At 46.8% G+C, this 23,249-nt stretch overlaps 1 protein-coding gene and 1 non-coding gene across 2 annotated transcripts in view; one reads left to right on the top strand and one right to left on the bottom strand.

The window, feature by feature from the left end:
- Positions 1–21,673, top strand: part of LOC119372486 (G-protein coupled receptor-associated protein LMBRD2B) — a 329,677-nt gene extending 308,004 nt beyond the window's left edge. The window contains exon 14 of the mRNA XM_037642956.2: positions 18,562–21,673. Coding sequence (XP_037498884.1) covers positions 18,562–18,704 — 143 coding nt within the window. The 3' untranslated portion in view covers positions 18,705–21,673. The remainder of the gene's footprint in view (positions 1–18,561) is intronic.
- Positions 14,825–14,898, bottom strand: Trnak-cuu (transfer RNA lysine (anticodon CUU)). Its single transcript has one exon. It is a non-coding gene; the product is annotated as a tRNA-Lys (tRNA).
- Positions 21,674–23,249: the final 1,576 nt, after the last annotated feature.

A 23,249-nucleotide genomic window follows, 5' to 3' on the forward strand; every position in this document is an offset into this window, starting at 1 on the left:
TGAATATAAGGGATTACAACAAATTTTCTTTTGTCCCTCTCCTCAGAGGCGGGGGGCAAGTTCAAGGCAGAAGCTTTTACATTTCTCAGTAGCTTCTCAGCTACGGAAACGACCAGTTCACCAGGGTAACCTGCCTGTGATAAACGAGCTGTTTGCTGAGAGTAGCTTTGAATCATTTGATGGGGGCAGGATTTTTCCAGGGCATTTTTTAGACAAAGATTGGCAATTCCCCTTTTCACTAACTTCGAGTGCGCTGAGTTAAAAGGAAGAATTGGTTTATTCGCTCGGGGTTCATAGCCCCAGCAGAGGTGGTTTTCTGAAAAGCTGAGTTTTACATCTAAAAAACGAATACTTCCTTCGCTGGGAAGTTCGTTAGTGACATGCAACGGGTCTAAGCATTTTTCAACAAGTGCAAGAACATTTTTGGAATCTTCAGCAAAACATGCTGCGTCATACTGTAAAAGTATGTATGTATGTATGTAAAAGTATGTATGTAAAATGTATGTTCCTTCTTGTGTCCCTGTCTTTTGTGCGCATCAGTTCCCATCAAGATGGCCTTTTACAGTTAAAGCTTCCTGCTATGCCTGACCTCACCATTGCGTCGTCACCACGTTTATGTGCTGTCCAGTTGGTTCGCTTGCGCCCAGGTACAGCTACTTACGTCTCATTTACCCCAGACCCTCCTGTACGTGATGGTGACTACCTGATGACCCCTTCCTTGGACGTTCTTCTGACACGACATGTAGCTCTGCCTCGCTCACTTCTGACTGTTTCTGCGAACTGAGCATGCATACCTTTACTCAACTTTGGACGCAGTTGTGCTCAATTGCTTCCCGAAGGTATCACGCTGGGCACTATGTCACCTTTAGACGCACACGACCCTGTGGCCCTGGCCATTGATACTCCACAATCGGCTTCAGGAAACCCTGCTGCTAGTGCAACACTTGATGACCCGTTCGACGACATGATTGTCCCGGAACTTTCCCCTTCTCAAAGCAAGGAACTACGCCTTTTGTTGGCGTTATACCGCGACGTTTTCGATTTTGCTTCGTCGCAGCTTGGCCAAACATCTCTGGTAACCCACTGTATTCATACCGAGGACGCAAGACCCATTCATCGACGTCCCTATCTTGTCTCTGCGACCGAGCGCGGCGTCATTCAAACGGAAGTCGAATAGATGCTCGCTAAGGACATCATCGAGCCATCTTCAAGTCCTTGGGCGTCCCCTGTGGTTCTTGTAAAGAAGAAAGACAACACCCGGCGGTTCTCTGTCGACTATCCGCACCTTAACAAGATCACCAAGAAAAATGTCTACCCTTTGCCACGAATAGACGAATAGCTCTTGACCGACAGTTTCTTTCCAGGGTCATCAATGACATCCTGATGTCTTGCTCGACCAAACATAAGCTAAGCACGGCCTACCATCTACAGACGAACGGCTTGACGGAGCGGGTGAACCGAACCATTACCGACATGCTAGCAGTGTACGTGTCGGCCAACCACCAAGTTGGGATACAACATTGCCTTTTTCATGTTCGCGAATAGCACATCCCAGCACGAGGCGGCTGGTTATTCACCTTTCTTTCTCTTATTTGGCCGAAATCCAACGTTGCCTATAGACACGATGATGCCTCCTTGCATGTACCCACCTTCTAAGTACGCTCAAGAAGCTATAGGGAACCAGCGCTGCAGTTTCCGCGGTGTGGGCAGTGCCGCCCTGGCGGTCAAAGCGCGCATACTCCAGCCGCTCCCGCGGACGAGAGTGGTGACTGGTTGAGGCAATGTGGGCGTGTATTGCCGAAACAAACAGAAGGATGCTGGCGGTACTGTTGCGCATTCAAGTGCCACAATACGGAGAAATGAGGGAGGACGTATCCTTCTATGCTTTTTCTTCTAAAACACGTAAATAGGAACGGATGCGGCGTTGCATCCCGGCAGTCAGACGAGCACAGTAAGTTCTGCTCTTGCTTTTCTGTCTAGTGGCGTTGGGCTGCTTTATAAACCGGATTGCGCGTGTCTGCTAGATTTATTCGATAGTGAGGGCCACCAGTGGAAACCGGGGCCAACGAGCAGAATTTAATCGGTGTTTTGTCATAAATAAAAGATACATATTATGCAAGCGGCATATGCAACAATTTTTACATCTGACCACCACCGAGCTCCTTCTGATGCCACCGCGTGCAGTGAATATGATACGATAGGCAGGTAGTCTACATTACTTGCAAACAGTTAAGCAGAAGGAAAGCTGTCTGTCTACGAGATGCGTACGAGGGCACGTTCGCCGAAGCCGCTGAACTGTTATGATAAATACGCACACGATGGATGCCTCCATTGAACTTCACTTGCGCTACAGACAGAGTTCTTGTCACGAACAAAGCCGCTGACTACTCGAAGCTTAGCTTTCTGGAGTCAGCCGATGCGGTTAAGCTTCTTTGTGCATTGGCTGCCGCGGCGAAGTGACATCGCAATTTATCCCTCGCTAGAAAAGGGTCAAATGTCTTGGATTTTTACTCGCCGTTTAATTCGCGTAACGTACTGTGTTAGTTTTTTCGCTTGCCTGTGTCTGCTTCAAATAAATGTGTTTGATCAACATGGGCAATTGCTGGTGCTTTACGTGCCAAACAAGGTATGATTATGAGGCACGCCGTAATGTGGGAATCAGAATTAATTTTGACCGCTTGGGGTTCTTTAATGTGCACATAAATGTCAGTACACGGGTTTTCTTTGTATTTCAACCCCATCGAAATGCGGCCACTGTGGCCGGGAATCTATCCCGCGCCCTCGAGCATAACAGCGCGACACCATACGTGCTATGCTAGCACGGTGGTTTGCTTGATCAACATCCGCGTGCATACATGCCGCAGGCTGGGCATACATACCACGGCAGATGAACTTTGACGCAGCTACCCCTTGCCTCTTAATTTTTTTTACTGCAGTAGTGGGCAAGTGGTATCGACGCAGCACGTACTTATCAATGGACGCTTGTGAGCCTGCACTAGCTTGACAGAAATCCCAGGACGCAACCAGAAAATGGTGATGACGGAGTCGCCTCCACGGCACAGCACTGTCTCTTCGACACCGTATGCACAGACGTATTCTGCTTTGCAGGGCTTCTCTCCATTTTCCGGTGCTTTCCTGAGAAAGTAGCCTTCAGACAAAGTTATTTTTTTCTAAAGCATAGAGCAGTGTAACTTGCGCAATGGCTGCACGAGCTGTTCGCGCCAAAATGAAGCACGGGAACGGCGCACGCGCGTGCGCTCACCGCGGTACAGTGCGGCCGGTCGTCTGAGCGCGAGCGGCATGGCCTCCGAGATTAGCCGGCGGCGCGGAAGCCATGCGAGCAGCTGAGTTATGTCGCGACTCCCCGCCAGGCGCCCTTTTTCGGCGTGCCACCTATCCAGCACTGGTCTCCCATTGCCCACGCCGACCATGCACGTCAAGTGGCGCGCGTTCGGTTAACCGAGTCGCAAGCGGGCCAACAATCTCGCTACGATCGCCGTCACAGAAACACCCACTTTCTTCCTGGATCTCTTGTCCTCCTCTGGTCTCCAGCACGCCGTGTTTGACTTTCTGAAAAGCTACTCTTCCCGTACACCGGACCATACTGTGTATGCTGCCAAGTGACCAATGTGACTTATGAAATCGAACCATTTTCTTCATCCTCGTCGACTCAGCCCCGCACCGACATTGTTCACGTTGCCCGTCTGAAGCCCTATCATATACCTGAACCCACCGACGTGTGTGTATAGTGACCATTTTCACGACCGTTTTTGCCAGGGTGCACCGAGTCTGTGCTTTCATCGCCGGAGGGTAATGTTATGTGCCACTTACCTAGAGGGCGAAGAAGACGAGGACGGGTTCGTTGCTGTTTCACCATCATGGTTGTTCACTGTGATTGTGTCAATATTATAAATACAGCCTTCTTCTGTCGCCTCCACGTAACAATATTGATGCAATGTACACTGCGTCTGTGTGTACACGGAATGAAACAACAGTTACGAGTTACAAGATGCTGCCGCCAAAAAGACTAAGTTTTTTGTTACTGAGAGCCAGTGAAGGTGAACTAATGCACTTGTCACCCAATTATGCAATTGCCTCAGCGACTTGGAAAATCAGCTGCGTCCTGCCATGGGATACAATCATGCAAAGATTAAACGAAAGTCGACAGCCACAGTGCCAATGATGAATTGCCAAGAAACCACCGGTGCCATTTCTTATGTGTTGACGTAGCCAGTGACCACCAGGTTTGCCCAATGTACTGGTCGAAAGTGGGAGGCTGTGCATGACTTGGTCAGCACACCCAAGGGACCTGTTTCAGTGCCGCTTAGTGCACTTCTCGGACATTTGGATCCGTCAGCTCGCGTAGCTTCCTAAGCTTGTTGCGAGCAGAAGCCCTTACGTTCGCCTTCTGGGCTATTTCCTTCACATTATGGGACATTCCATGCACGTAGTGTACAACACCTACTTTAGGGCGCTTGCCAAAAGCAACGTCAGCAACCGGCTTTTGCGTGCGGGGTCGCACTTCTATTAAAATTCGTTCCGCAACCAGTGGAATAACTAGATAGGACGGCACCCATGGCAAATATATTTCCGCGCCCTTCATGATGGTAATGATAGTGATTAATAATAATAATATTATTATTATTATTATTATTATTATTATTATTATTATTATTATTATTATTATTATTATTATTATTATTATTTATGTTCAAGAAAAAGCCATCTGGCTGTTCTGGGGAAGCGTATGAGCGGTGTCTTGATTGATTGTTCGCTACAGTGGACTAAAGCCGTCTTGCACATCCACGCATCGTACGACACACCAGAAGTCCACAAGGTTAGAAAAAATGTGAAAGAGGTGGACCTTGCCGCTGTCCTGTTGTCTCCTCACTTTGCACGAAAAGTTCGTAAATTACATACAACCACACAAAAGAGATCGACAAAGTAGGCATGTAAAAGGTTCTTATCGTTTTTGGCTACATCACCATGAAATGTATTGTTCAAAATTATTTATGGCGTAGATCAAATCTGCATACTATGCCTACATTTTTTTTTATCAATGCTAATGATGAATTCAAAAATTCGTTCCGGCAAACCCTGTTGTCGCATATATTATTGCCTTTTGGGGTGCCAGTGCTCATTTTGTTTGTGAACAATGGTTGCCAAGAAAAACACGTTCTTTACATTTGACATGGCGCACGCGCATTAAGAAAGGAGCTGGCCATGCCTCTACGGTCACACATTTCCGCCGTCGGCTGCAGTCTAGACCAGGGGTCTCAAACACGCGGCCCGCGGACCTCTCGCTGGCGAACAGCGGCCCGCACGTGACTGTCTTCATCGCATGTTTTTTTTTATTATTACTTTCTTAGCAAATGTGGTTATTTGCTACACAGGCATGACTTGTCTAAAGCATTTTCTTCTTGAGAGAACCCCTGCGATCAACATGTGTTGATACATATAACCGTGAAACAAAACTCTATATTTCAGAATCGTCGTCCAGATTTTAGTCATTTTGGAGGTAGATATATGTTGTTGGAATGGTGGCTCCAAATCGCCTTCAGAAATGACCCATGTATGAGATAGGGGAAAGTTATTTCAAATGGTAACGTTATCCATTTGAAACATTAGCCTTGAAACAAACCAGATGACGCCACCATAACCCGTGTTTACAGGAAATATCAAACGCAAAATCTTGAGCTCTATTAGCAGAAAATGTAGTGTCATTGTAGCTTACCGCCTCACTGAAGCAGACAGTGAAGTAGATGTTAGTGATCCGCCTTCTCCCCCGAGGTAGTGGGTAAAACATGAGCGTATAGATCTTTTTCTGGTGTAACTTTCCTGCTAGGGCGTCCGATACGCACAGTCAGGAGCATTAAAGGTATGCTAACGAGAAATATGAAGGTGAGGTGGAATGAGCAGGGGCATTGAAGAATGCGTGCAGGTTGGGCGTGAAAAGATAAGTTATTAGTGGACATAAGGCCATAAGCGAAGACCGAATATCTCTTACTCAATTTCTCTCGCCGCAGACTCGGTACTGAAGCGATGTCGTCACGAATCTGATTGCTCTCAGCGAATAAGAAAGCTCCATCACACGTCACCACGCGTACAATTGACCGCTGCTTGGCCGCGGTGCAGTGAAGCTGTGGCTTTCACGATTGCCGCGATAGATGTGGTTGCAGACTTAGAACCTCGCATTGAAGATCAAGCAGGATTGCATTGCAGGGAGTCTGCAATGATCCCCCGTGCTCTCGTGGCGGTGGCGGCGGCGGCGGCGGCTCTTGCTGCGCACGAATCCCGGCTCCAACCGACGGAAAGCAAAGCGTCGTTTTCGTCGATGGCATGCGAGGCGTCCGATTGCCAAATACTGCTTATGTTCTCGCGTATTTAATTTCTAGTTTTATTTATTAATGGCGTTTGCCTTTTGGAGAACTCGAGCAGAGGCGCCATGCCATGAAGAGAGCCCCGGCAGAGCAGGGCCATGCAGGGCCACTCAATCCGCCCGTGGAATGCGGCACGTATCCTAAGAGCAGGAGCGAGGGTACCAGTGAGGAGAAATGTACCATGAGATCAAACTATCGAAGGCCCATAGTTCTCTGCGGGACAGCGGCAGAACATGTGTGAAAGCTGACGCAGAATTGCTGTGAGGCTCGTTCGCATAAACTACGTCCACATCACTGGGGTCAGACTACACCTGGCTGCTGTTATTGCTACCGCGTTCACCGGCAGAAGCAAAATAACAAAACGAAACGAATGAGGAATATATCAAGATGAAATAGCTCTCGGCAAATCACGGCCAGACTTCGTTTGTGATCACTACGAGAAACGTGTAGGGGCGTTAGTACATATATACATTCTTCAGTTTTTCGCAATTTTCTCGCTTGTTAAAGCTCAATTCACAGTAATAATGGCACGAATGTGATCGTAATAGGATAATTTGCCATATTGCAGTTCTACTTCCTGTATCTCTTTGGTGCTATTGTGCACGAGGCCCACCACTGGAGACAACACGTGATCACGATCACGTGTTGTCACCTTGCTTCACAGAACCTTGCTCTAAAGACGGGAAGCCGGTGGCCCTAGCACATTTTTTTTTCTTTGAGTTTCCCCCTTCAATCAGCCTCGTTTCACAACCAGTTCATGTGTACTGGCACCTAGAAACAACAAGAGCTTGGAAAGCGTGACCAATGCTTTCGGTGATGCTGTGTGACACAGTTAGTGCACCACGCATGCAGAAAGAGTAGGTTGTAATTTCACATTTACGGCTTTACTTCAAGGATAACGAACGTCACGACGCACGGTTGATAAAGCTAGCTTAGAAGGGGCAATGAGCCGAAGTCCTGCGCACGTGTTTGCAGCACACACTTCCGAGAAGGAGATTTTGTCTGCAGACTACGCACGCACATGTTAATTTGGTGAGCGACAGCGAGTTTACAAATGACACCTCCCTCGTGAAGACACCCACACCTCGAAGACTTCTAAAAAATTACTTCGGCGACGTTATTCCTCATAGTCAACCCCATCCTACGCACGCTGATCGGGGAAAATGTCGTGGGAAAGGTACCGATACACAGATCAAAATGAGGAGGGGCGACGCACTTTAATGGCAGAAAGCAGTCTGTGAACGAGTTTCTGATTTGAAAAAGATAAGAAAGAAACCTCGCAGGAAAGCCCATACTTCGTTCTTTTCATTTCATTATTCCATCCCGACGTCTGCCCATGAAAGCTCGCCGTAAGCTTGGAGACTGACATGTCTGATGAGTTGGTAAAGAGCTGCTCATTCGCAACCCTTAAGCAACAAGACCGTGGGCAGCGCTTTACCTTTCCAATTTTCAGTACAGTTATTGCGTGTGGAAGAACCAAGGTGGTTTGGGCCGAGCCAGAAGAAACTGAACATTTCAAGCGACAAGTTCCGTGGCGAAGCTCGGAGGATGTTTGCAAGGTTCAACCTCCCACCGCCCCAATATTATTACATTTTGTATATGTATGTATATGCACACACATACAAAAACATGCCAGATCACACAATAAAGGGAAGTCAGAATCCCAGAAAAAAAGTCTTTGTCAACGGCCCTGGATAGGTACGTTCATGGTTAAAATAATGCTTATATGGATAAGACCTTCCACCGACCTTTTTATCTTATTGCTTTTCATGGGCTTGGATATGAGCAAAAAAAGGGGGGAGAGAAGGAGAGGCATTCCGAAGTCGTGGTGCAGAGACGTGCGACGCCCTGGATCTCTCCTCGTGCCTCTCGCTGATCGACGCCCCGTGACGGCTGCCTCGACTGCCATGCCGTGCGGCTCTCACCGACGGGGCCTTCGCCGCCTCGTCACCGATGTGTATCGTGCCCCTGGCTGAATGGTGGTCCCGTCCGTGAACTCCTGCGGCCGGCTCCCCAATCTTTCCTGTCCTCTTCTCTCTTCGTCGCTCTTGCCGATCATCTTTCACTTCTTTCTTTTGTAGCTTTGGCTACACTTGCCTAGCCGGAGCAGAGTTCGCGTGGGTCATCATGAGCCGTGCTGCGCATGCGCGAGGATGAGTGCGGAGCCGGCATCTCACGCGCTCGCCGCTGCTGGTGGCGGAGAGCGAGAGGAGTGGCGTCGGTGGCGTCGGCCGGGCAGACAGACTGGCGCCGGCGCACGCGACTCGCCGTTGTTGCTCTGCGCATTCGAGAGGGCTGACGTTGTAGCCATGGCGCGCGCAGCTATTCGCCTTCGCTGTGCAGTCGCCGTCTGACAATGCGCTGGTGCCGCTTGATAGTGCCTCTGACTGGCGTTTGCAGGTGGGTAACGCCATGGAGAAGGAGAGCGCAAATGCTGCTCAACGGCGCAGAAGAGCCGAGAAGCTTATGTCATCGGATTCCGAAGTAGTTGCCTGGCAATTAGCGGTTCAGCCTACGAAGAACGAACAGAGGAAGGCTAAACATGCTGCGGAGACACCGGAGGAAAGGGAGGAACGTCTAGCAAAGCGGCGTCGCCAGGATGCTGAGCGACGTGCCCGACCACCTCTGCAGCAGCAACAACAAGACGCCGTCGATGATGTCAAGGCTCGCCGATCGACTGCCTATACTGTGAAACTTAGCGAAAGCGCCAGTGCGACTGGGAACTTCGAGACGGACTTCGTAAACAATCCGTTTGGATACGTGTGCGACGTGTGTGAAAGGCTATGGCACATGAAAGACTTGACGCCGCTAAGTAGTGCCATGCGTGAAACTTTGAGTTTAGTGGCGGCGCCTGAGTGGGGTGAAACCGTGGCGCGGGTTTCTACAACGTGCAAGAACTTTCTCGTTAAGCAGAACATTCCGCTCTTAATTTAGCGTTACCAATGGGTATCGTTACCCGGCCATGCCGCCAGGTCTACCGGTTCTAAACGATGTGTCTGAATGTGTGTCATTGGAACAGCAGTAAGCATGACAATCAAGCTAATCCTAGACATTCTGGAAAGCTCAGAATAATCAGCTGAACCTTTGCTAATGCTACATATATCCTGGCATAGCCGAGCTAAGCCACTGCAAATTTTTTTCTTTCTACTTTTCTTTTATTCCCACCTTACCCCCCCACCCCTATAAGGCACTGCGCCGTGCTCCCTTAAGGGCTGCAGAAATTAGGTGCCTTTTTCCTTTACTTACGAACCACTACAACAACAATAATGCAAAGGCTACAGAATATAGCGCAAGCCACCACCTCATCGAGAACGATTTCAAGACAGAAGATACGCTGGACCAGACGAAAAAAGGCAGTGCTGCTTACGCAGACAAAGCGCCGACAAATTGAACGTCGGAAGCCACAGGCTTCCAGAAGATTGTGTTTCGTTTGTTGAAGGAAAGGAGCACCATTTAACTAGTCAAAGGAGTCTCTAGCCTCACGGGTGGTGCCTGGGGAGAAGGCGAGAAAGGTCGCCCCTGTATGGGCGACCTTTCCACGAGGCGCGGGGCGCTAGCGCCCCGTTTGTGTCCTCAGGAAGTCCCCGAGCGCATGTCGGGCGGACTCGGCTTGGCGCCCCCTCCCAAGTGGCCCCCGGGGCACTTGTACCCCCCTGCCCCACCCTAGTTACGCCACTGTCCGCAGCAGACACCAGCAACACTGATAGTTGGGCAAGTTGATATGGGTTCATGATTAAACACGGCGCGACGGACACGAGATACAAACGCCAACACCAGCATTATGGAATAGCGCAAGGCAAGAAACACAGGGACACGGGCAAGAGAGACGATACAGGAGCTATACTTTCAATAAAAATAATAATATCTGGGATTTAACGTTCCAAAACCACATGACTATGAGAGACGCTGTAGTGGAGGGCTCCGGAAATTTCGATCACCTGGGGTTCTTTAACTTGCACCTAAATCTCAGTATACGGGCCTCAAACATTTTCGCCTCCATCGAAAATGCAGCCGCCGTGGTCGGGATTCGATCCCGGCCAGCAGTTCGGTCAGCAGTCGAGCGCCACAACCACTAAACCGCCGTGGCCGTGCGCTATACTTTCAACTGATGTTTATTTTCAGAAAGACAACATATAAATGTGGCTCCGTCAAGCAGCAAAAAAATAATCTACAATTCACTTCTCCCGCTCACAACCCTGAAACCAGGAAACTTAGTTCCTTAGCTGACAGGTATAAAGACTGGTGGCTAATGCACTTGTCTCCCTACCTTGCGATGAAAAAAAGCTTCGGCTACCTCTCTAGCTGCTTGATCGCAGTGTTGAAATATGATGTGCTTGTGCCATCAAAACAAGGGAGTCGAACATTTAGCAACGTCCTGATTGTCTGACATACGTATGGCCACATGACATTGGCAATTGATATAAAACTCCTCTCTTGTTGCATTCCACGAACTGAATGGTGTGGCGCACATCACATTGTTTAGCCAAGTTGTTACTTCATTTGCTATACATACGCTCAACCGCAGGGCATGCACAACGAAGTTTCTTTTCGGCGGAACATATTACAGTAGAACCCCGCTGTTACGTTCCTCACTGCTGCGTTTTCCCGGCTGTTACGTCTTTTTCCGCCGGTCCCGGCATAGCTCCCATAGGATACAATGTATTGGGAACCCCGCTGTTACGTCTTTTTCCGCCGGTCCCGGCATAGCTCCCATAGGATACAATGTATTGGGAACCCCGCTGTTACGTCGTAACTGTCGGACAGTTCCCGTATGATACGTCGCGAAGTGCGCTCGGAGCCAACCGAGTGACTACCAAAGAGAGCGGCCATGGTGCATTTTCACGCAGCTTGGCCTCGTTTGACCGTAATATTAGCCGCATGAGAGGCGCAAGCAACAGAATCTTTCAATTGATGCAAACAAAAGCATGGCCTTTGAGATTCAAATTGCAAAGATGGCGTCTATGACGTAACTGCTCGCGAAAGCAAGGCCTTCGAGATTGGCATTTACTATTGACAAAAGCATAGCCTTTGAGATTTGTATTGCACAAAATGGCGTGTATGACGTAATTGCTTGCGAAAGCAAGGCCTTCGAGATTGGCATTCACTTCTGCCATCGCGTTGGCGTAGACTCATCATCATCGTTATTTGTCGGAGAACGGGAGGAGTTCGAGCTGGTTGGAGCTCGCATGGTCGTGCGTGCGGTTCGCAGTCGGACTCGCCGCGCCGGTCGTGATTGCGTGTGCTTAGTTCTTTCATGCCTACAGCTGTTGGTGTTAAAAAAATCACATACGTTGATTACATTTCTGTGGATGAGGCCGTCCTAAGCTCCGCGTTTCTATCCATCGAGCTAGATCGCGGCTGAGCGCGCCAATTTTCGTGCTGCTCGTAAGAATTGAAATAAAATTCTGTACCACTAAATATTTTGCCGTTTTTCCTGTTTTTCGGCTCTTACGTTTCCCGTCTCTTACGTTTATTTCCTACGGTCCCTTCAAAAACGTATCAGCGGGGTTCTACTGTACTTTGACATTGAATATCTGCCCACCTTTTTTAGTGGTGTGAGAGCCCATGGACATATGGGTAGCAGCCATTTGCATCTTCTCCGATTCGCTAGCTTTTTTCAATTCAATTGGCAATTTAAAATATTTGACGGCTCTCTCGCAACTTAGATCAGTGATGCACAAAAGAGGAAGTCATTGCTTGCAAGTAGCAAATAATGACGAGGACGGGAAACCCGCCTGCGTCACCTGTCCTTCAAGTCTTTGCCTCACCAAGTGACAGAATGTCTTCAACAGGGCAGACTCAAAACTGGAAAAGGCGATGCTGTTCTTAACTCGCTTTGAATGGGAAGATCTGAAATTCAAAATAGGTTTTTCAGATCTTTGTGCATACATGTATCATGTTTGGTTAGAAGCTAAAGATAAAAGTCAAGTCTAAACGGCTTGTTGCCCGTAGGCACTTCAAATGTAAAATTCAAACCACCAACTGTGAACAGCTGCCAAGAATGAAATAATCTGTAGTAGGATTGATAGGCAGGCGAGTTGGAACTTATCCATCTTTGCGCAGCGCACGAAATTGACAATCACACAAGAGCGCTTGTCCGGTCCTCTTCTCTTGTGTGCTTGTCAATTTCGTGCGCTGCGCAAAGATGAAATAATCGTCAACGAATTAGAATATTCTTTTTACGCTACCAGCTAACTTCCCTTCATTCTCCTTGTCTAGCTTAGCTAACAAAATAGAACTTAAAACTGGAGCAGCTTCTGACCCAGTGGAGACCCCTGACGTCTGAATAAACATTTGTCCATTAAAGGACCCCTGACACCAAAATTGAAACCTCGAGATCTTTGTGTTGTTTGACTTTCCTGTATACGGGGGCACATCTGACCGATTATTAGTGACGAACGTTGCCTTTAAGATATCTTAATTTGGTTTTAAAGTAAGCGTGAGTGCTCACTTGAGTTGGCTGCACCTTGCGACATCCTGGTACGACGTAGATAGAGGCCCCGTGTGACGTTCCACGAGTAAAGCAAGTATTGTGGACGTCACAGAAGGTTTGCGCGGCGCACGTGCACAATACGACGACTGGCACCCGGCGAGGCCTATTGTTCCGCACCCCTCTCGCTCTGTTGTCGGGTTGATCTCGAGGTAGTTTTCGTGAGGGGACACGCGCTTAACAGGTTTAACCCATACCGAGGCATCCACATACTTTCAATCTCTACCACGCGCGGGGCCCCGATTTGAAAACCGCGCTTTCAACGTGACCACAGCTTGAGTGCACGTGGTCTTTGACGCTCCCCCGCCGGTTTCTTGTGGTTTCTAGGCGGGTGTTTTGAGGTGATGCTAAAATGGTCACAATTAACTACGCTAGAATTAGTTGTATGATACGCTAGAGCATTTACGATTTAATTTAGAGATTACCAGACACAAAGCTACAAATTACAGCAAAAAAGTCACCAACAGAAATGTCAGGGGTCCTTTAAAACCAACAAATGTGTTGCGAAGGTGAAAAACAAACCGGAGAAGTGGCGAAAGGTGTTCGCGCTCTTTTTTCAACTTTTGAGTAAAAAACAAGTAACTCTAAAAACGATTCGATAGGCATCCCAGAGTGATTTCTGAAGGCGGCCTCGTTTTGCTTATCATTGTCTTGATGAGAATGCTGAGCTTCCTCAGCATTCTGCATCAATTGGTCCTGTGGCAACGAATGGTAGAGATCTTCTGCGTCCACACTAAATCCTTTCAATCCTTGGATTCTCTCTGACGACAGAAATGAAACAAGAGCTTCACAATTGAAATTAGGGACTGTAGCATCTTCTGAAGAATACTTATGGGACCGCCTCCGTTGCCTGCTCGTTGAAGTCGTCGGTTGGCGCTAACCAGGCTATGCTTTGGGACTAGGGGTGTGCAAATGTTTGAAAATTTCAAATATCGAATCGAAGAGCGCCATATTCAGTTTGGTACTCAAATCAGATTGTGCATACTATAAGTACCGAATATTTTTCTAATAATTTTCTAATAGCACTGATGAAAAAAACGTCAAAGGAATGAAACGTTGCAACAGAGAGGAGTCATTTTTCCTGTTTCATGCAGCAAATTACCAAAACACATGCAGCCCGAGGTTTTACGGAACTATCGACGCTATATTGATCACAGGATGAAGGCGTTTTTACTAGAGCTCTGCAAATAGCAAAATTTTGGGTGCAAAACGAATTCGAATATGAAAGTTTGAGTGTGAATTGAATAGAATATTTTCGAATATTTTTTGCATACTTTGAAGCAAAATTATAAAAAAAGAATGCAGAGGATCCGAAGCATATTCTTATGAGATAGTAACATCAAAGCGTTTCTTTTGGCTAGGTTGGTGAAGCGCTGGAGGGGTGGTGTTTCCTAGTTGTCTTATGAAGAATGAGGCAATGCTGAGGCCGAATTGTATTTATTCACATGATTTGGAGCAACCAATGTGGTGTCGACAACACTTTACATATGAAAGGAAAAGGCGCCATTTCATCAACCTCTCCTCCTCCTTCAACTTCTGGGGAGGCCCAACTGATGTGGCGGACAAGGGCACGCAATGCGCTTCCTTCGAGTCCAGAGTTCCTAATCTGCCCCATATAGACGTCACTGTATAAGAACATCTGAAATTTTTACGCCGAAACTCTTCAGCGTCCAATTTTTCGGACTTTCTGCCCAAATTGCTGCTCCAAAATGGCATGAATTAAAGCCCCCACCTCTGCCGTGTCTATCATGTCGTAGGTTCGAATCAGCGCTTTTATGAATTGATCCATTTGCGGTTGTAGCAGAGGCCAAAAGTCAGCTTTGCCGTAATGCCACAGTGTGATGGGGTATTAATGAGCACTAACAGACAATAATGCCAAGGAAAGTATAGGGGACGTTATTAGTAGTAAATGTAATGTAAATGTGAAGAAAGAAAAGTGGACGAAAAGATAGCTTGCCGCGGGCAGGGACCGAACCTGCGACCTTTCGAATAAAGCGTCCGATGCTCTACCAATTGAGCTACCGCGGCGGCCATCCCCCCGTCCACTTTATGGGACATCTCGAATGAATAAACCGCGCAAAAGAACGAGGACGAACAGAAGAAACAACAGACCACAGCGCTGACATATAGGTGTATTTAAACGTGGGAGCGTCAGTCAGCGCCGCCAGTAGCCATGACGACCAGTGTGGAACACTCTTTTTCCGCCTGTTGGCGTCACGTAGCACGTGAACTTATTACAATCTGCCAGCTGACCAATAGTCCCTCTCATACTTCCTGAAAGCATCAAGTCTGCCAGCACAAGACCCTCGCCATGAATGAAGGAAAGAAGTGGTAATTTTACTTATTACAATCTGCCAGCTGACCAATAATCCCTCTCATACTTCCTGAAAGCATCAAGTCTGCCAGCACAAGACCCTCGCCATGAATGAAGGAAAGAAGTGGTAATTTTACGGGCTTGTTTTTCCTTTGTTATACACAATATTAATGAGCACTAACAGACAATAATGCCAAGGAAAGTATAGAAAGTATAGGGGACGTTATTAGTAGTAAATGTAATAAAAATGTGAAGAAAGAAAAGTGGACGAAACAATAGCTTGCCACTGGCAGGGACCGAACCTGCGACCTTCGCATAACGCGTCCGATGCTCTACCAATTGAGCTACAGCTGCGGCGGACATCCCCCCGTCCACCTTATGGGGTATATATGTGTATTTAAACGTGGGAGCGTCAGTCAGCGCCGCCAGTGAAGCATATCAAAATCTGAAAGGGCGACTGTCACGGCGCAGTGCGGTGATGTCTTTACAGGTAAGCACTGGAAACGCACGGAGGTGTGGTGGCAGCAAATGCGCCAGTGCGACTTAATCACTGACAACCCTTCTGATAAGCATCTTCGGCTAACTGCTCAGTAGTGCATCTGGCCTAGTGCAGTGGTATGCGTATAACTCAAATGTGCCGCGCCACTGTTCATGCTGCCGCTTTGTGGGAGGCTACTAAGTGCGCCACACAGACACATTGCCTTTACAAACGTAAGCAGCTCACCATCACCGCACCCCTGTGCAGTCAGGAACAGTGTGTGCATCACGAATACTTTCATGATAAATGCGTGCGTACGGCAGAGCAAATGCCCCGCCAGTGACGGCATCACCTTAGTGGGCGATGTGCTGCATACAACTGGGAACGATCAGTTTCACGCGGCAGCAAATGCTGTTCCCAAGCAACGCTTAGCGACGCTGCTGCTCTTGACAGGCAGCGCCATCTCTGGCAGAAAAATAGAAACTGGGGTGTAAGCAGCGCGCGTTTCTCCTTCTCTACACGGCGTTGCCGCTCGCTTCTGTGCACGTGCAGAGCTCTCGCGGTGCACTTGCGGCGCCTCACAATGTACCGCTTCCAGTGCGGCTTCAAAATGATCTGCAAGCTTGACTGGCACTTCCGAAAAGCGAACTTGATAAAAGGAGAAAGGCTCGTCAATCACAATCACGTTAACGGTGAAGAACAGACGATCGAAGACAACGACGCCCGACTCAAAGCGAAATGCATACATATACCTCGAGATAAGTCTCATTCTGTCATGTTAAAGATGAATAATGGTCCACATGCACTCCGAAATGAAGCCGTACACGCTATCGATGATGGACTACGAATCATATGATTGTTGTCTTGATATGGCATGCTTACAGTAACAGCCGTGTACTTTCTTGAACAAACGTTTGCGGCGTGCGAAAAAAAAAAATTATACGGCCACGGCACTGTTTCCTGAGAAGGTTAGAGTCAAGTCCTCCGTGCCGCTGAAGAATCCCCTGCCGATTAAGACGCGAGGCAGCTAGCTGAGCTTTAACCACTGTGAAGCAAGATCAACTGCTCGCCTTGTTTTTTCGGCTCTCGCGTCATGCTTGCAGTCTCTTTTTGTGATATCGACTTGACAGGCCTATAAAACCTGCTGCGCGAACGCAGCTAGAAAATCGCGCAAAGTCAGAAGGTGGTTACTTCAAGGTTGCAATTGCAAAGCATGTAATAAGTGCCAGTTATATTTAGCGGCTTAAATATATATCACCCTGATAAAGTGAGAAAAACAAAGCAAACCTGCAGAACGATGTCAATGCTTGCTGAAAATGCACGGACGTCCGTTCCGGCGTGATAAAGCAGCCTTCCCGACGAGTGAATTGCAGGCGTCGAACTTCTGACAGTGTGCCAAGTTCAGTTGAATTCAACCAACCGTGCAACGCTAACGATATAGCGCGAGTGTGAACGTTCAACAACGACGGGTAGGTCTCACGAACACGGGTAATCAAAACACAAAGTGGTTTCACCTACAACCGTAACTGGACTTTCACAGTGCGAGAAGGGAGCGAGTAATCATTACTGTAGGTCAACTCCACGAAAGATCAAAAAAAGGTGCATACTTGATGATTCCGATTTTCCTGATAATTTTGTATGTTGTGCAGATATGACTGCACAGCACGAAATCGCAGTTCGTTTTCAAATAAAAAATTTTTTCGACAGAGGAAAATTCGACAAGTGTCGCTGGTTGACGACGACCATTTTACGAAGAGTGCGTTTTCGTAAATTCGCAACCATGCTGGCAGCTACTGAAGCTATATATTACAAATATCTTTCTTTTTAGCAGAAGTAGAAGTAAAGAGGAAATAGCTCTTATCATTTCACGGAATTTTGGGCGAATTATGTATTCTTAAAAATTCACGAAATACACTGCGTTTGTGAAAATTAGTCAAATTTGGGACGCTATGGCTATTTCTGTGAACATCTTAGCTTGTTCATATTTGCAGAATGAATAGGCCTTTATGTGAATAACGAACCTCTGCATTTGTATTCCTCTAATAATTTTCAAAGTAATAAATTTTCATGCTCGAAACACCAAAAAGACAGAAGTGCTCCTCGATTCAAAAATTTGTAATAAAAAAACCCCAATCTCAATTTTGTTCAAAGTCCCTCAAAATGTTCTCAGAGGACTGCAGAATGATATTATGGAAAAACATGTTGCATCATTTTTATTAGATCAAAAGCAGAAAATGTCAAACATTGTGTTTCCAGAGCGTGGTGGCTACTGGGTAAAGGACATCTCTAGTAACAAGAAAATACAGTAACACGTCTTTTTTCTTCTCTGAGCTTCACTAAACAACAGTAATGATCTATTGTCGGAAAGTGGGAACTGTTTTGTAAAGAAAAAGATCGAAGTGGCTACAAAATGCATCAGGCGGGCTCTGCCCGAAGGCGCCGACGTGCGCTTCCAGCGGGACTTCCTTGATAACAGTTTCGGCCATAGTTGCGGTGTGTGCAACAGATTGTGGTTCTCAAACAATCTAGTCACAATATCTTCCATCAAGAAAGACCACGCTCGCGCCAATGCCATCGCCGTGCTGCAGCGCGAGTTCGCTTCGCCCCACTCATCATCATTCACCACGTGGATATGCTGTGATTTTTTAAAACACGTTTTATATTCCTTGCACGCCTCATCATTGTCATAATCTGATTGTTTATCTCTTGTTTACAAAGCATGTTTAGTGTGCTGGATTTCCCTCAGCAGTCACTTTACACCTACCAATTCGAATTGATCACAACACTGCATGTATGTTATCATTTGTCATTGTGTATGACTCGGTCGGAAGCCGTGACATCAGCATGATCGAACGTGTTCACCTGCTGTCTTTTCTGGCTGTGCATGCATGGATTGCAGGTGCCCTGACCCGCTCTGGCTCGGAGGAGAGTGCACGCACCGAGTTGCTGCGAGGAGTGGAGCCACTGGCCGGCTACACAGCTCCACGGGCAGCCGAGCATGCCTTCTCGTCACCACCCAGAGGCCTCTTCGATGATGTCTGAGGGCTCTTTTTCTTATCATTCCTCGAAAGATAAGGTGTCACCTTTTCAAGCAGCTAGCATGCAGAGTAGATAGTAACGAGATTTCCATGCCTGATGTCACTGATGTTAGCATTCAACAGAACACTTGTTTAGGATATCAGATAGCTGAGCTAGTCGGTACGTATTCGTGCTAAAAGACTGGCCATGCAAACACAACAGAGAAGTCGGCGTCTGTAGTGTCCTTGTTTGTGTCCGTGTTTGTACGCATAGTCTTTTAGCAAGAACACTTGGGTTCTGCAGCGTGACAGCAGATCCATGGTTTTGGAAGTATGGCCATTTTCTTTGCTTGCTCTAAGAAATAACTTGGTTTGTAGTGAAGACAAATGCGGAGGCCAGTTCCAAGCCCGATATATTTGGTAGCGCAGTTTCACTGGCCCTGAGATTGTGCAGCACAAGTGTCTATCATGGCTTCTTATGCCAGCACTTGTTTGCGCTACTTTTCTTTAGTGGCACAGGCATTGAAGATGTTGCAGTATGAATGCACCCTCTCCAAATTGGGGCGATGCCAGGAAGCCCAACAATGGTGTGCACCTTCTGTGGTACTGTGAAGCTGTTTTTCAGAGGCCTGTTTGCTGTGCTTTGTGTGCAACAGCAAAGCCCCAGCTGGGACTAGCTGCGCATCTTCTCAACCGAACGATAGTGGGCATAATATTACACCATACAGTGGAAGGTATTTGTGACCATGGGCAATGTTTTGAAAAGCATATGTCAACATTTGTTTTCACTACTGGTTTACCTACCAGGACAGTGGTTCAGACTGAGTTTTTCACATCACCATTTTAATGAGAGGGCTCATTTTTAGGCACCTGCAAAAGAGGACCCCTTGTGCAACACCAGCATTTAAGGAAAATCAAATGAGTAGGGCAAATAACACAACTAGTGTAATGTGCAGTGGTGTCTGTGTATGTGGCTTGTGTTATCTCCACAACAGTGCTGTTGTGGCCCAAGCAGAAAGAACCTACTATCCCCCATATTCTCAAACGAGCCTCGACTCGAATTTTGTCCTTCACTTGACCGAGTTGAGCACAGTGCCGCTGCTCGACCGAAAATGACGCCGCACTTCTCAAGAATCGCTGCAGGTTATCGCTGATATGCAGTGACTTGTTCTGCCTAGAGAGAGACGGGACGTCCTAGAATATGGGCTGTGTATAGGAGGGGATATTGGTTGATCTTCGTTGAGGGAAGACATAATTTGACATCTGTGGACATTCTGATGTTTCACCCTTGTTCACCAGCCTCATTCGCTACAAATTAGTTTCAACATGGCGGTTAGGAAACATGCAAGGAAAATGTTTGTGGTGTCCTGACTTCTTTCTTGTGTCCGTGTTTGCACGCCCTATCTTTTTAGAATGAATACTTACCAACTAGCTCAGCTCTCTGTTATTCTAAGGAAAATGCATGACCACATTGTTGTGCACTGAACATTCTGTTTTTGCCCCTTGCAAGTGGCTTTTTTCTTTACATGTTGTTAAACTTTTGTCAAATTTTTTCATGATGGTCGTGAATGTGCTGTTGTAAAACTCCTACACACAGCTCCTTTGAATGCTTGTGTAATGATTAGTGAGGCCACACTGTGGAGCAATACTGTATTTACTTGAATATAATGTGCTCTCAAATCTAACGCACACCCAGTTTTTCCGGGTTCAGAATAAAAATACACCTGAATGTATTTTTACGAGATTTAAAATTAAAAAAAATTACATGCGACTAGGTTGAAAATTAGAAGGAAGAATGAGACAAGCCCAATGCACCTTCATAGAATGGGAAATTTGTGGTACATTTGGGTAGTTGGTTCAGAGCCCTCTGGAGGCTCTCCAAAATTTATGTAAAATAGCAACTAGGTATTGTTGCTAAAATAAGTGGGCCAATACGTAATAAGGAAGGAGGAACATGACTTGCATACTTGCCTGTTTTCTAGTAGCACACGTTCGGGGTCTAGGTGCTGCATCCTCTCAGAAAGGGAGGAACACAGCACATAGACAGAGACTTTGTTAAAAGGCTAGGTCACTGACCAATGTCGAAACAAAATAAAATGACGTACGGATCCCTTGTACACAATGGAATGACGGCTAGGCAGCAGGTTCTTAAGTAGCATTGAGTTGTTTCTTAAGTAGTGTTCAATGCCTCAAGCGTTGAGCGTCCGCTTCCAGTGCGGGAGGTACCAGGTTCGATTCCCAGTGCCGACCGAAAACCCACTGGTTTTTGCTAAAGGTAGAGCAGTACACCGACCTGGCACTCGGTTGTTTCTGGGTACTCATCTCGAAAGGTGGCCTTATAAGGTTCTGTAAAGGCCCCTAAGCGCACCTTAACTCACCACAGCCTTGGCGAAATAGTGAGAGGCAGAGAATTGCTGTCTCCGCGTACCTACCGGTAAAATACTAGGGACAAGCGCACTTCTGGCCTGGTGCTCGGCAGAACGAAGTTCGTAGTTGCTTGGGAAGGCACCCACCCTGTGGGAATGGCGGCATGAGACCGCCAGACCTAAAAATAATGTCAACCTCTTTTTTTTGCTGGTCCCTTCTGGATGCGCCTCAATTGCATGCCAATACAAGGTCCATTACCTTGACAAGCTGAGTCTGCACAAAGCTGCTGTTCGAGGTCTGGATATTTTTCCATTGGGCTACATTTAGCTGATCTCGTGAGTGGCCTTCATCTCCTTCCTTTGTTTCACAGTCACAGGTTCTCGGGCGGGCAGAAAAGATCAGATGCACACATTTTCAGCGGAAAAATGTACTTTCCTTGCACATGAGCTTTCATAAGGAAAGCGGCACGTCGCCATTTTCACATCGTGGGGAACAGCTACGACACAAGCAGGTGGTGCAGTTGCGAAAGGTCGATTCCACGAAAGATCGAAAAACGGTGTATATTTGATGTTTCCGATTTTCCTGATAATTTTGTATGTTGTGCACATATGACTGCACAGCACGAAATCGCAGTTCGTTTTCAAATAAAAAATTTTTTCAACACAGGAAAATTCAACAAGTGTCGCCGGTTGACGACGACCATTTTACGAAGAGTGCGTTTTCGTAACTTCGGAACCATGCTGGCAGCTACTCAAGCTATATATTACAAATATCTTTCTTTTGAGCGGAAGTAGAAGTAAAGAGGAAATAGCTCTTATCATTTCATGGAATCCTGAGCAAATTATGTATTTTTAAAAATTCACGAAAAACGCTGCGTTTTTGAAAATTAGTCGAATTTGGGACGCTATGGCTACTTCTGTGAACATCTTGGCTTGTTCATATTTGCAGTATGAATAGGCCTTTATGTGAATAACGAACTTCTGCATTTGTATTTCTCTAATAATTTTCAAAGTAGTAAATTTTCATGCTCGAAACACCAAAAAGAGAAAAGTGCTCCTTGATTCAAAAATCTATAATAAAAAAAACCCAATCTCAATTTTGTTCAAAGTCCCCCAAAATGTTCTCAAAGGACTGCAGAATGATATTATAAAAAAACATGTTGCATCATTTTCATTAGAACAAAAGCAGAAAATGTCAAACATTGTGTTTCCAGAGCGTGGTGGCTACTGCGTAAAGGACATCTTTAGTAACAAGAAAATACAGTAACACGTCTTCTTTCTTCTCTGAGCTTCGCTAAACAACAGTAATGATCTGTTGTCGGAAAGTGGGATCTGTTTTGTAAAGAAAACAAGAGCGGTCCAATTAAATGCATTTGCGACACCACTTATATTCCTCGTCGACGGGCAGCTCGGACATTTTGATTTCTCTAGATAATTTTTTTTTGAGTAAATGCGCTTATATAAAAGCAACAAAGCTAAACGCGAAATTTGTGTAGCTGAGTCGATCATTCATTGTAAGAATGTGAGAAATCGCAAATGGCGCAGTGCACAACAGCCACACATGGTTTGCCAGGCTTTGTCGCTCTGCATGAGAAAATGCTGTGGTGTCGATTGCGTTGGTTACACGATACATTTCTCACCGCTCGTCGCTCTCCCGCCCGGTCTCTGGATCCGCACCGTGCGGATCGGGCGGCGGATCGAGTGGCCCGCGCTACACGCCTTTGTGTAAACGGAGTAGCATGCGTTACGCGGACAGGTGCAAAGGGCGGCGCGATAGACGCCCGCGTGAGCAGACGACAGCAACGAGCACGGCTGTGCCAGTCAGCCAAACACCACCTGAGATAGAAGTTAAGCATCCAAATTGTGCTTCGCTTTGATGCGATCACTGTCCTACGCTCTGAAGGTGGCTATGGGTAGGCGTTATAGCCATGACCGATATTTTGTACGGACTGTCTCATGGTGCACAAAAAGAAAATTCCGCTGCAGTGGAATTTTCGTTATGTAGAAGATATCGGATCGAGTCTCTTTTGCGGAGGGTCATGAAGTAGGATGCGCGCTCAATTCAAGAAGGAGACCAGATCTGCCAGCACTGCTTCAAGAGATACGAGGAGATGCAAAACAAAGCAGATGCAATGCAAACAAAACGTGTTTTGTCCGTGGCCAGAACTGCTGCCACCAATCTTCACGTAATCGATTCTTTTTAA

This window comes from Rhipicephalus sanguineus, chromosome 10 (assembly GCF_013339695.2).
Source record: "Rhipicephalus sanguineus isolate Rsan-2018 chromosome 10, BIME_Rsan_1.4, whole genome shotgun sequence".
Classification (NCBI taxonomy): domain Eukaryota; kingdom Metazoa; phylum Arthropoda; class Arachnida; order Ixodida; family Ixodidae; genus Rhipicephalus; species Rhipicephalus sanguineus.